This window comes from Panthera uncia (assembly GCF_023721935.1).
Source record: "Panthera uncia isolate 11264 chromosome C1 unlocalized genomic scaffold, Puncia_PCG_1.0 HiC_scaffold_4, whole genome shotgun sequence".
Taxonomy (NCBI): domain Eukaryota; kingdom Metazoa; phylum Chordata; class Mammalia; order Carnivora; family Felidae; genus Panthera; species Panthera uncia.
The window spans coordinates 26,297,331-26,311,905 of NW_026057585.1; the positions used below are offsets into that span (position 1 = coordinate 26,297,331).

General features: G+C 44.6%; 1 protein-coding gene and 1 long non-coding RNA gene across 5 annotated transcripts in view; one reads left to right on the plus strand and one right to left on the minus strand.

Moving 5' to 3' along the window:
* Positions 1 to 12,263, minus strand: part of LOC125912398 (uncharacterized) — a 29,694-nt gene extending 17,431 nt beyond the window's left edge. Inside the window, exon 1 of the long non-coding RNA XR_007454706.1 lies at positions 12,180 to 12,263. This is a non-coding gene — a long non-coding RNA (uncharacterized LOC125912398). The remainder of the gene's footprint in view (positions 1 to 12,179) is intronic.
* The window catches only part of GCLM (glutamate-cysteine ligase modifier subunit), a 21,242-nt gene continuing 18,862 nt past the window's right edge, over positions 12,196 to 14,575 (plus strand). For 2 of the 4 annotated variants that reach the window (XR_007454704.1, XM_049616787.1), the window contains exon 1: positions 12,196 to 12,611. Coding sequence is in view for 3 of the 4 variants with exons in the window: in XM_049616787.1 (XP_049472744.1) it covers positions 12,486 to 12,611 (126 nt within the window). In the remaining variant the exon portion in view is untranslated. The remainder of the gene's footprint in view (positions 12,612 to 14,575) is intronic. The other 2 variants (XM_049616789.1, XM_049616786.1) reach the window with 1 other exon arrangement.

Consider the following 14,575-nt stretch of genomic DNA (forward strand, 5'->3'; position numbering starts at 1 on the left):
AAGATGGTGGGAAAACCCCAACAGTTAACTGCCCTTACTAAAGTGTCTCTTCCTGGAAGAGAAACTTCAACACAAAAAGAGAGTTACATACCAACAGAAGTAATGGCATATAGACTTTCCTCATGAAGTTCTCACTGTGTCAATTTACCAGGAACAAAGAGCCCAGCAGGGCAGAGAAAGGCATACCAAGGGACTGGAGTTCTGGCTCTGACGCCACCCCAAAGCACTGTGACTTTGGGCAGATCCCTTCACTTCTCTGGCCTGTCTGTCCCAGGCCTAGGAAGTAAAGGGCTGGGTCAGGTCCTCGCTAAAATCCTGGGAGGAGAGGCAGGAGAGAAGCTGAGCGATCTGAAAAGCACATTAGTTGGGCCCCACTCAACCTTGACCTCAGCCCTGGATATGGCCCAACTCAAATCCTCCTCCCTAAAACAAACCCCCCTACAGTGGGCATTTACAGTCTGGGTTACAGGGCAAAATTCCCACCAAGGCCTTGCAGTTGGTGCTTTTGACAAACAAACAAATCTAGACTGAACTGGCACCTTTCCTTTAAGAGGAAGGACAGGAAGGACACCTCCTCACACCATATTCCCCACAGTACAAGTTGTGCTTGGACCTTATTTCTACCCAGACCTGGCAATTACCAGACCCATGGTGCTGGGCTATGTCACCAGCCTGAGCCTCCCTCCCTGAGACAATGCTGGAGGTAAATCCACGCCCCCTTTCCAAGGCACTAGGGCTGGGAGACTGCGGACCACATTATAAGGAAGAGGGGAGCACATCTATTCCCACCGATTTCACTGAACTGGGGGAAAAGGAGAGAATTTGCTGCTATTTTTCCTGAATTCTACCAAATGCACACTAGCTTGGATATTGATCACATGTGAGTTCAAGTCCCAATTCTGCCACTTTCTAATTATTTCACTTTGGACCAGTTACCAGCCTCTCTGCATCTGTTTCAAATCTGTAGAGTGGGGATATAATGCTCATACAGGAGGCCTCCCTTGAAGAGTTGTTATGAGGATTAAATGAAACACCTGACAAACATCCAGCACAGGGCCTTTTTAGCGCTAAGTGCTTAGCAAATGCTAGCAACTGTTAACAGCCTGGAAATGTCTGGCACAGAGCAATGGGGTTTATGTTTTTAAAATAATTTCCCCATTAATCATGGTCAGAACCAAATCCTGATCCCACAGCCCAGAATTCAGGTCTTGTCATGCCACCTCACTTACCGCCCCATAGTTTCAGCTACTTTTGATTAAACAACGGAGAACTCAGAGTTGTGAAAATGAAAATCTCCAGGCAAAGACTGTCCCGCTCCTGACCACAGAGGCAGACCCAAACCCAGGAATCCCCACAGCTCGGATCTGCGGTTTCTTTCTGTCCTAGCAGTACAGCCCTGAGATCAGGCGGCCCAATTCCAAGTTACTGACTTTGAGCCTGGGATGCCTCTCCCCCAGTGAGCTTTTGTTCATAGGGGAACCTTTAGAATACTTACTTTTGAATCTCATGAAAAATCCCTGTGAGGGAGTAAGAACAAGGAAGTTAGAAACACCTTGGGAATGCATGATAATGAGTGGCCCCTGGACAAAGAGCTGTCTCTGCCAGCTCTGGGCCAATAAATCTTTTTTTTGCTGTTTGGGTTGCTCTCAGTTTCTTATATTTAAATGAAACCAAAGGATCAAGATGGGGCATGGAATAGAGCAAAAAAAGACATCCTCAGCCAAACTCTCCTTGACTTGGTTAATAAATAAACCAGGGATTAAGCTGCTCTAGCACATTCTATTCTGTAGCCCAGAAGGGATCCTCCTCATTCCAAGGGACATGGACACTAGATTAGTAGCTTCAGTCCCTACCCAACTTCCCTGTGTCTGTGTCTGCTGAATGTGGTGGTTGACAAGACCACCTCGAACCCCAGAGTCATTTCTGGGATACCGCCAGGACCAGAAAGCATCCAGAGGCAAAGAGAAGCTTCTGGGGCCCTGATAAACAAAATTGGCCCATGAGGGCATGGTGTATGCCTGGCAGTATGCCAACCACTTTCCATGTATCTCCTTAGTTAATCCTCATAACCCCATACCGGGAAACTGTTATTAGTATGATGGCTCCAAGGGGTTGAGTGGCATGCTCAAGAAATTGGCAGAAGTAATCTTAAACCCCACAACTTGATGTGGGAGGGTATCATAATACTGCCTTTACCATTTCACTACAAATTGCAAATGATGTAGTATTTCCAAAAATTAGGAAATTAGTAAGCAGTGGATTTATCTGGGAAGGTTTGGAAAAGGGGAAGGATTTGCAGGGTCCCGGGGAAGGGGAAGAGGCAAGGACCCCACGTGCTGGGAAGAAGTCCTACATGTGCAAGAAGCAGGGGCAAGACCCAGATCAGACTTTTCTACAGCAAATATTCTCACTTCCCTCCTGTAACATATCTAATCTGGAAATTAAAGGCTACCTGAGCATGTATAAAAGGCTACTTGAGCGCTGTCAAAACAACTATTAATTTTAGCAGCTCTTATAAATGCCTTGCCCGGGCACTCAGGATGGAAGAGCTGCCAGGAGGGCATGTGTCTTCCCAAGTGGGTCTCCTCAGCCAAACTCTGTTGACATTCCTTTCCCTCCATGGACCTCAGGCATTGCAAGGTGGGGCGGCTCATGACAGCTTCCTCCACACAAGCTCTTTAGACTCAAAATCCTTTTTTTTTTTTTTTAAGTTGTTCTTTCTTTGCTCTTTGGAAACTACTGTTCAGATGGTTCTGCAAGTTTAATTTCTTCAGTCTTCGGCACTGAGAATTTTGCTTTTGTTTTTAATAGACTTATGCAAATCAAACGTATAATATTTCTCTTAAATTGAGGTCATCTGGGTGACTAGTTCAAGATTCAGAACAAGATGCATTCCAGGATGTCCTGACACAACCAGAGAGGGACTGTCACTGTCTGGCTGAGCCCCCAGTTCCCCATGGGAGAATGTTGAGCCCACCATCAGCCCCCAGCTCCCAGATAGCACGAGTCTCTCCTTCCTCCTCAGGCCCTCAGCCATAGGTAAGTCTCTGCCTCTGACTCACAGATCTCTCTGTGACCAAACCACCATGTAGGAAAGTTCCTGGAGGTGAGTGTCATGCTTCATCCACTCTTCCAATAAGTATGCCTTATTGCCTTCTAAGTACAAGGAAATTGCGGGGCTCTGGAATACAGCTAGCTGTGAGCAAGAATGTCCTGGCATTGGAAAGGCATCGGACTTATCATACTTAAGAGTACAGACTCTGCAGCTAGATTGCCTGGATCAGAATCTCAGCTCTCCCACATGCTAACTATGTGATCCTGGGAAAGTCACTTAACCTCTGTGTATCTTAGTTTCCTCTTGTATACAGTGGTGATAACAGTACCCACCTCCCAGCTATGAGAGGATTAAGTGAATTCATGTTTAGGTGAATTCACTGTATTTATGATTAGTAGCCAGTAAATCCTATGTATAAGTTAGTACTACAGACTGTCGTGATCATGAACCTGATAAAAGTGCTCTCTACAGCCAGCATTAGTACAGGATGTTTTAGGAGGACACGAGAGGGGTGCATAACCCAGACAAGGGGCCAAAAGATGTCACACGTTCAACAGACACTTAAAGAATCAGATAACCAAAGTGAGGGTATGTGAGGACAGGAGAGGGTCCAGAAGGAGGGACAGCAGGTGCAAAAGCATGGAGGCAAAAATCCATGCTTTCTTTGGCAACTTTGCTTCATTTAAAGAAACAAGTGACAGTAAGTCACCAAATAACAGTTATTACAGACTTTGTAATGTGCTTTAACCATTAATGTAAAAACAGCGAAGAATTCAGATTCAGATGACAAAGAGCAAGTCTGAACTAAATTTATCTCTGAAGGTTATACCAACAGGTCAGAATGGCTCACAAGTTTTCTTTATTTCCAATAGGAAACAAACATTTATGGACCTCACAGTTCGGGGTTAGCTGGATCATTTCTTGGAAGATTTCTGATCTGTAACAGAAGACATAGCAGAGTCTTGCTTTTTAGTCCCCACCTCTGTCCCCGGCTCTCCTCACCTGCATGTGCTAGTTACACAACAAATGGCTTTTTTTTTTCTTTATACTCACATGCACTGAATTTTAGTTCGTATCCTAATTGTTTGGATTTTTTTTAACAGATGCTTTTTAGACGGCAAATGTTAAAATGAATTTTGCCAATGCCCCATGCTTCTCTTCCCACTCAGTTCACAGAAAGCAAGTTTGGGCCTGCCTCTGATCTCTTGCAGCAGCAAGCTAATCTCCAAGATGACCTCACTGCAGAACTGTGTTTTATAATCAGCTAGCAAATCTCAGCATGAACCGAGAGCAAAGGTTAGAAAGACAATAAAAATACAAACAAGCCAGGATTGTACAAGTCAGGTTAGTTCAGAGAACCAGCTGGACCTATGATTAAATTTTAATAAAAAAAAAAGAAACAAAAAACCAACAACTATAGGAGGAGAAGCCTTCCCAGCAGATAAGAATCCTTTTCAGAAGAGCAAGACCTTTTTCTTATTAACAAATGGAGATTTTGTAGTTCCTGAGATAATAAACAAAGGAAAAGGATTTGAAAATTCACCTAAGCTGTGGATTTTTGAACAGGTTTTGCCGGAGGGAAACCTTTGTTCACATGAAATATTTACCAAGATGTGTAAGTAAAACACACTAAGACAGAGCTGCTCTGGCTAAAGGCAGGGTCGAGGCCCCAGTTCCAGCTGTTGCCCACCTGACCCTTGAGCACTTCTAAAACCACTCCTTGTGGTCTAACCCACTGCACCTGTCACTTTACAGAAGAAAAGCCCGAGGCTCATAGGAAAATATTTGACTTGTCCTAGGCCACACAGCTAGCCGCTAGCAGAGCCAGGAGAAGTTCCTAGGTCTACCACTGCAAATTCAGTGACCCTTCCATGACACTACACAGACAGGAGGGGAAATACGCTCACTAACATGGAGAAGGTGGCTGATGGGAAGCGGACGGAGCATGAAGAGGAGGACTGCCCTGTTAAACGCACAGAAGGATGGGGCAGGGCAAAGGCATGCAGTGGCTACTAGCTGTTCGGGGGCTCCAAGATGCCTGCTTATGTAAGAAGACAGCATATCCCATCTTTCTCCTGGATTACCAGCCAACAATGATTTATTCACATGTTCAGATCAACAGACATTAGCTGAGCATCTGCTATTAGGTGCTAGGCAGCATGCTGGGTACAGCAATCCAAAAGCAAGTAAGCCACCCACCACCCCAGCGCACCTGGGCTAGTACAGAAGACACAATAGAAACCCCAGCAACAGCCAGTGTGAGACCGCAGTGGTGGACCTGCAGGGTAGCTACACAGGTGGGGGAGGGGCGAAGAGAGGAGTTCACTGGGAGAAGCGAAGATGGCCCAGAAGAAAAGACACCCATGCTGTGTTTCCAAGGATGAGTTTGTCAGCAGGCAGACAGGAGAGGAGGGACTTCTCATCCCGGGAGTTCAGAAACAGGTTTTAAATGCAGGCGAGAGGTGCCCATTTGCAGTTGAGAAAGATCACCGCGGTGGCATTGTGGAGATCCACAGCATGAGAAGGCTTCTGCAAAGGGTTGAAAGGAGGGGACCAAAAGCAGAGATGGAAACCGGGTGGTTTTCACAAAGAAAATCAGTGTGGGGAGTGGAAGCCATAAAGGAGGCAAGGAGGGCTCCCTGGGCTCCCACAATTCCAGAAACTGCTAGAAGGTAGTGCACCAAGTGAGATACAGAACAGTTTAGGAGGGAGACGGGGAGCCAGGTTTAGTGGCCAAGAGTTCAGGGTGCCAGTGGGCACTCCAAGTGGAGGTGTCCAGCAAGGACGTGGGTGTAAGAGTCATCCAATGGTGCACACCACACAAGGCTCTAACTTCTCAAGGACGAGCCACTGCCCTGTTTCCCCCTGTCTGAAGGCTTGTAGTAACTAGAATTTGCTGAAATTGTGTGTTGTATGTTTCTCCTTCCCTAAGCTATCTAGTAGAATCCAAACCCTATCAACTTTTAACACACGTTAGCTGGAGAATAACAGCCACACCCCAGAGAAACTGGCTTGTTCTATCTGATGTGGGACATCTTCTTTACAGAAAAAGTAAGTGAAACATTGGTGCGGCTTGAATTATCATAAGGTGAGCCCCTGTGTAACCTCACCTAGGTCAGAAAGTAAAATGTTGGCGGCACTCCAGAAGCCAGCTGTGTGCACCTCTCAACTCACAACCCTGCCCTCACTCTCAGAAGTGACCACTGTCTTGACTTTTGGGACTACTGCTTTTCTTTACTTTCTACTTGTTTGTTTAATGCTTATTTATTTTTGAGAAAGAGAGAGAGCGTGTGCAAGCGGGAGAGGGGCAGAGAGAGAGGGAGACACAGAATCCCAAGCGGGCTCCAGGCTCTGAGCTGTCAGCACAGAGCCTGATGCGGGGCTGGAACCCATGAACCTCGAGACCTGAGTGGAAGTCGTACGCTTGAGCAACTGAGCCACCCAAGCGTCCCTCTACTTTTAATATCTATGTATGCATCCTCAAATGGTATGGTATGGTGTTAGCAATACAAGTGAACTCGTACTACGAGATTAAAATAAATGAAATAAAACAATATGATAGTGTGCCACTGGATGGAAGACAGAGATAGAAGGGAACGACTAGAAACAAATCCAAGTATGTAGATGAATTAGAAGATACCTATTTCATATCTTGTATCCAAAAAATGCCAAATGGAATAAAGATTTAGTGTAGAAACTGAAGCAATAAAAGTACTAGCAGAAAATAGAGGGAGATACTGTTATGTTACCTCATGGTAGAAAGGCCTTTCTAAGCATAACACCAAAAGCTAAAGCCACAAGGGAAAAGAATATCAGATTCGTTTCTAAAGAAATAAAAAGCTTCCATAAATCAATTAACACAGTAACCAAAACTGTTTTTGGTTTAACAAAACTAAAAAGAAAATTCCAAATGGGAAATTACATGTGACATAAGACTAACAAAGCAATTATGTCCTTAGTTTTTACAAATCAGTAAGAAAATAAAACATGACGGGGTGCCTGGGTGGCTCAGTCAGTTAAAGCGTCTGACTTGGTTTTGGCTCAGGTCATGATCTCACAGTTGGTGAGTTCAAACCCAGCTTCTGGCTCTGCACTGACAGCGTTAAGCCTGCTTTGGATACTCCCCCTCCCGTTCTCTCTGCCCCTTCTGTTGCTTGTGCTCTCTGTCACTATTTCTTTCTCTCTCTCTCTCCAAATAAATAAATAAACTTAAAAAGAATTTAACAACAAAAAAAGTTTAAAAAAATATTAATGATGTACTTAAAAGTAGCTTTAATAACAAAAGAAAATGTCTTCTATGATGTTGTTTTTTTATTAAAAAAATTGTTTACTGGTTTTTTTTTTTTGAGAGACAGAGCATGAGGTAGGGGGGGGGGGGGTGGGGCAGAGAGCAAGGGAGACACAGAAATCCGAAGCAGGCTCCAGGCTCTGAGCTGTCAGCATAGAGCTTGATGTGGGGTTCGAACCCACAAACCATGATATCATGACCTGAGGCAAAGTAAGATGCTCAACCGACTGAGCCACCCATGTGCTCCAAGTTTTTTTTAAATAAAGATAGTTGTTGACAGTATGAATTCTAGTCATGTAAAAAAAATGTTTTTAAAAAAAACAAAGTAGATACCTTTGAGTCTGGGCCTCTAGGAATAACTCCCAGAGTGACACTGCTAACCTAAGTGTCCTTCCAAAAGAACTGCTCCTGTGTCACAATAAGAAGTGTGAGCAATCAAGAGGCTGCCACTGAACCTGCTGATTTTGAGAAAGTATTACTATCACTTTGTTCCAGGGATCAGGAAGCGGCGCAAACTGCCTCCTGACACCTGTAAAGCTGGGGATAGGACACGAGACCGTGGCTGTCGCAAGATGCAGGATACCCTCCATCACACTTTGAGATCTAAAACTCGCACATGGCATTGACATAATCTAACTTGTACCTAGAAGGAGGGCTGCAAGGGATGCTGAGATGACAGGGTTTCGCTTCCACGCTCTGCTGCACACGAAGGCACCCCGGAAGGTATTTGGGGATTGAGTGCCAACCGAAGATTTCTACCACAGAGCACATTATCAAATAACGTAGCATGGACTTCCTATAGCAGTGAGGCACTGCGGACTGTGTTCCACCGGCAAACCACCACCCCAGGAATTGAACAGCAGCCTCCGGTCTTTCATGGAGTGCTGTCTAACATGCCTCATTGGAATTGCTACAGAAACAGGAACCGGGAGGGAAGAAACTTGGCCTGTGAAGTTTTTTAAAACATGTCTCAATTACTCCTTACTAAAAGCTTGTTTGTCTCCAGGGGTTACATACTGAATAGATATGTGCTAGTTGCCTTGATCAAACATGCTTTAAGGCCAAAAACATGCCCCAAATTAGCAATGTTCTGGTCTGTGTGTCAAGAGAGACTGGAAAAATAATTCAGTATAAAAATGGGAAAAATGCTTATGCTACAATATTAATTTTAAAGGCATATAAAACTACATAGAGTATGATCACAATATATCATAAAACAATAAAATCTTACCAGTAATCAAAGAATAACAAGATACACTTACCATCAGACAGGCAAAAATTGAAGAGACAGATAATATCTAGTGTTAGTGACTGTGGGAGGAAATAGGTAGTCTTACACAATTTAAATTTGAGTGTAAATTGGTTCAGCAGTAGCTTTAATAAAAGCAGGAAATGCACACCCTTTAAGACTGTAGTACTACATTTAGTTATTGGAGAAAAATGTTCCCCTGTGTACAAAGAGGCAAGTACTAAGAATGTTTATGGCCACAATGTTTATTCTAGCAAAATTCTGAAAGCAATTATCTGGCCATTAAATACAGAGAATAAATAAATTATAGTATGGGCAGCACAAAAGGAAAGGTCTCTCCTGACATGTATCGTGGCAGTCTGAACACCCCCAGAAAATTGTGCCAAAGGGTTTAAAAACAAATATACAATAAAAGTAAACACACACGCACACACAGAGACACACACGGAACAAACTTCAGGTAACTATTTTGGATTGTAAACAAGGATAAATTTAATGTTCAAACAATCTGATAAAATAACCATTTGGAAAATAAATGAATAAATTATAGTATGTTCATATAATGGAGTATTACGTTGTGTTTAATATGGACAAGATAGACATCTGTGTACTGTATTGTCTGTTATGGAGAATAATATAATAGTGTATTATTAAATTTAAAATTGAGAGTGGGGTGCCTGCGTGGCTCAGTCAGTTAAGCGTCAGACTCTTGATTTTGGCTCACGTCATGATCTCATGTTTGTGAGATAACAGCCCCGCACGGTCAGTGCAGAGCCTGCCTGGGATTCTCTCCTTTTTCTCTGCCCCTCCCATTTGCATTCTCTAAATAAATAAATAAATAAATAAATAAATAAATAAATAAATAAACAAACTGTAAAAATTAAAAAAATTTAAATCAATTGCATAAAATAATATTAAACCAAGATTTGATAATTTGAACCCATTTTACTTTATTAAGAATAAAATGTACCAGGTGATTCCTTAATAAGGTAAAATTAATTCTAATTCTCACATTTCGTTTATTCTTGGATAATGTAAAAACAGACTATGAATAAAAATGTGACCACTTCCTGCAACAATTAATTCACTCATGAGAACATTTTTGCTCTTTGCTTGAATCTAAACACTTATAGCTCATGAGCTCTTGTTGGGCTTCCAACAGTTCATTACGTTTTTTTTAAATTGTTCTGTGATCAAATATGTTGAGGAAATTTGGGTGTAGTGTAATTACAAGCCAGTTGAGGAGAATGGTTCTCAAAGGGAAGCATGGATTATAGTATCAGATCCTGGAGAGGTCAAGGAAAATGAAAAAAAAGTGGTGGATGTTACTGACTTTTGTATTTACAAACATCTGTAGAAGAACTTTAAAGCAGGTAAAACCAAAATTATGCTATTCCCAAAAAATGGAAATGTCAGCAATATTACTCCTCTTCTATAGAAAAGATTCCTTCAAAATAACTGTGTATGATAAAGTTCTTCTGATTTTTCATTTTTTGTTTTTGTCACCAAATAAATTTAGAAGATTAAGTTTCCCTTTCTCAATACTATGAAATTATGACGAGGCTATCAGTAAGTATAATATATAGATTTTTTAAAGCTGTACAGGTATAAAAAGCATATAAAGCATTCATGCACACACTCAAGAATTAAAATCACATCAATAAATACACTTTTTGTGTCAAAAGTAAATTGTAACATGGAAGAGTAAGGAGTTTGAAGATAAGGGGTCTGGGTTTTGATTGGGGCCCCAATTCCTTTTAGTAGTGAGATTTTCAGTAAGTTTATCTGACTTGCTGTGAAGAGTAAATGAGTTTACATAACATAAATTTTAAAAACATAACACAATGCTGCTATGAATTCATTTTATGAATTTGCCAATGTTGTGAAAACTGGATTGTAAGGGGAAAAGAGTGGAGGTGTTAATGATAGGGGCTCTCACTTACTGAACCTTTACGATGAGGCAAGTACTATACTAAGGACTGTAAGTTCTCTAATTCCTCACACCTGCTCAGTGTGGTAGATACTATGTCAGGTGGAACTATGGAACCATTTCTGTAGGTCAAAAATGGTCAATTATCAGCAATTTCATATGGCTTAAACTATCATCTGCCCAGAATGGAGAAAGTCAAAGAGAGAGACTGAGTTAAAATAGCCAGTACCTGGTAAAGTCAGGTTTGCAAGGCATACAGGTTTACATCTGTGACCAGTATGCTGTATAAATTCCTAGCAAGATAGCAGGTCTATAGTTTAGGATGTATAACCTCTAAGTTTTAATCAAGAATTATTTGCATGATATTAGAGAATATACAGGAAGTCAAGAAACAACGCCACAGCAAATTAACACAAGAATCAAATGTTTACGGGGGCTCAGATAGTTAAGAATTAGACTTGGGCTCAAGTCCTGATCTCAGGGTTCCTGGGTTCCAGCCCTAGGGCGGGCGGGCTCTGTGCTGACAGCTCAGAGCTTGGAGCCTGCTTGGGATTCTTTGTCTCCCTCTCTCTCTCTCTCTGCCCTTCTCCCACTCCTGCTCTGTGTCTCAAAAAATAAATAATTAAAAAAAAATTTTTTAAAGAACCAAATGTTTACATTAATTAAAATACTCCATGCTTGCTCCTGCTTCTGGCATTACCCTTTTCAATGAATTCTTACTTTCATTCAGCCAACAAATATTTACTCAAAATCAGACTCAATCTCTAACCTCCTGCTACCAGCTTCTTTCCACCTCCCCCTGAATTTTTACCAACCGGAATTTATCTCTTTTATAATAGAATTTTGCTTTTTAATATATCTAATTGCTCTTAACGAGGGTAAATGTTTCTTGAGGAAAGCTCAATAAATGTTCTATTTGAGGTTCATACCAAGTCTACTACATATGAAACTTAGTAGTAAAGAATCACAAAATCTTCCCTGATCTCACCGGTCGAAGTGTTCTCTTTAATCTGAACTCATCAGGAAACTGCCCTACGCTACCCTTTCATACGCTTAGGCCTTACCTTTAGAACTAGAGTATTAGCTTCTCAAAGACAAAGATTAAGTTTTACTCTGACTTCACACGCTGTCCAGCAAATAGTGCAAATCAAGAGACCTTAACGAACATGAAGAAACACCCGCAGTTTGGGGGAAAAGGCCTTAAGAAAGAAAATGAACTAAAAGGGTAGAAAAGCAAAGAAGGGGAACTTTGCCTTAACACCTGCCTTTAGGAACTAAAACCAACTAGTGTTTCAAAGCCATGGTAGATGCTTTCGCTGTCTTTTTAAAGAGGTATGGAAGGAAATCACCAGCGCGACCGCCCATTGGCTGGGAGGCGAAACCGCGAGCGCTGCTGGTGACGCTAGGTGGAGGGGGCACGGGCCGGCGCTCCGTCCTCTGACCGGCAGGGGGAGCCCTGCCGAGCGCCGGGTCCCTCCCCGCCCCGCCCCGCCGCGCGCGCCCCGCGCGCCCCGCGCGCCCAGCGCTCTCTGCGCCGCGCGCCCGCCCGGCGCCACGCCCGCCACAGGCCAAGGGCCAGTCACCCGCGGGCAGGCGTCCCGCAGCCTTCTCGCCGCCCCGCCCCGCCCGGCCCCGCCGCGGGACGGGTAACGGTTACCAAGCACTTTCTCAGCCGCGATTTCTGCTTAGTCATTGTCTTCCAGGAAACGGTCCCTTCAGTTGGGAGTCAACTCTGAGGCGGCAGCCGCAGTAGCAGCAGCCGCAGCCGCCAGCGCGTCCCTCCCGGGCCGCCGCTCCGCCACCGTCCGGCCTCTCTCGGTCCCGAGCGCAGGCCGAGGTCCCGCCGCGTGGGGCCGGCAGCCTCGCGCTCGGCTCTCCCGCCTCGGGCACCGCGTCCTGCGGGGCGGCCTCCTTCCTCGCCTGCGACCCCGTCGCCTCCTGGCCCCTTCGGTCGGCCGCTGCCATGGGCACCGACAGCCGCGCGGCCGGGGCGCTGCTGGCGCGGGCCCGCACCCTGCACCTGCAGACGGGGAACCTGCTGAACTGGGGCCGCCTGCGGAAGAAATGCCCGTCCACGCACAGCGAGGAGGTGAGAGACGCGGAGCTCCCGGGGCAGGCCGCCGGCCGGGCGGCTCCGAGAGGGAGGCAGCGCCCGAGGGGAGGGCGGACGGCCAGGCTCGGGGCGCGGCGGAGGGCGCCGGGTGAGGCCGCTGGGGTTACGACGTCGCCTCCAAACCTGCTGCCCCGCGGCCGCGCGTCTTAAAACACTTGGCAGGTGCAACTTCACCCCGGGGGACGCCTCTGTCAAGCTTCCGGGCGACAGCCGAGCTCTCGAACGTACCGACCCCCTCTTCCTCGCAGGGGTGGGATGGGCGGGATGGGTGCAGAGAGAGCCAGTACCTCGCTCCCACGCTCTCCCAGCCCCCCCGGCCCCTTCCGCCCTCCCCACCCCGCGGCCAGCTGAAGACAGTGTAGAGACTCGCTTTTCCGGGATTCAGGTGAGGGTAGCAGTAAATAATCCACTTAGCTCGGAGGCTGACAGGAGTTTCTCTATTACTGTAAGACAGATGACTAAACGCTCAGGTTCGGCTTTGGAATAAGGTACAGATTTTTCTCGCCCAGGGTGAATCTCCCTTAGTTTATTTTCCCTGAAGACTAACCGCTAGTTTGAAGTGGCAGAGATCAGTCTGGAATTACACACGTGTTACGGGTTCGGTGCTGGTCATCCCTGCGTGGGGAGTCCGTGTGCACAGCCCGTTGCGGAGGCATGTCGGTGGTGTGGGACGATCGAGTATCGAGGGACGACTAAATGAAACACACCTTTTCGTTCAGGAGCTGTGTGACTGTGAGAAAGTTCCCTTCCCTCGGTCTGTCTCCACAACTTTGAAGCTGATCAACCCGCTGTGAGGATGAAGAGAATATAGGAAAATGTTCACCATGCAGGCATTTATCTCATTATTATTTTCATCTGATTGCGTCAGAAAGCTAAAACAAAGCTTGATTAAAAGAAAAAGTGCCCTATGCCAACCTTATGACGCTATCAGCTGTAGTCCTAGGCAGCTTTTGCTCTTTTATTGGAGATGCCGGTAATCTGTGCAGGAGCACAGGGCATCCGCGTATGCTCTGGGCCCGTGGCCAGGCCTGGTGTTGAGAGCGAGCACCCAACAGAGTGAGAACTCTGGGCTGTAACTTTAATAGGAATCAAAGTCCGCACCATATTCTGTGACCAGATTCCATCCACCTCAGTGTGTGTACCTTTTTCTGTTTAAACCGCCCCACTTAGACTGTTTCTCCCCCAAGTAAATATTCCTGTATTTCTGGTCCCTTAATTTCCTCTCAGCGCTGTTGGTTCAATGCACCATTTTCCATGTATATTAACAATATTGGGTGAAACTTTTGCTCTCTTATCTCACTGCAACACCCTCTAAAGTAGTGGCCTTCAGAGTTTTTTGACTGCAAGCCCAGTAAGAAATTTTACCTTGCAGTCGCGTTCATAGTCCATAAGGACAGAAAGTAGGATGCGCGGTTGCCTGGGGCTGGGGGTAGGAATGGGTAGTGACTCCTACTAGGCACATGGAGATGTTCTAAAATTGGATTGTGGTGATGCTGCACAACTCTGTAAAACTCTGCACAAATTCTCTAAAACTCATTGAGTTGTGCACTTAAAATGAGTGAATTTTATTTATGTAAATTATACTTAAGTAAAACAAAAAATCTCAAAGGTTTTATGAAAATATTAACCTTTAGTATATACTGTGTATTCTGATTTTTTTTCTTACTTTTCAATGTAACAAGTCACATCCCACACTCTTTATTTCTTTTTTTTTTTTTTAAGTTTGTTTATTTTTGAAAGAGAAAGGAAGCACAAGTGCAGGAGGGGCAGAGAGAGAGGGAGAGAGAATCCCAAGCAGGCTCTGACTCAGGGCTGGAATCCGCGGACTGTGAGATCATGACCTGAGCTGAAGTCAGATGCTTAACTGACTGAGCCACCCGGGTGCCCCTACACTATTTTATTTTATTTTATTTTATTTTATTTTATTTTATTTTATTTTA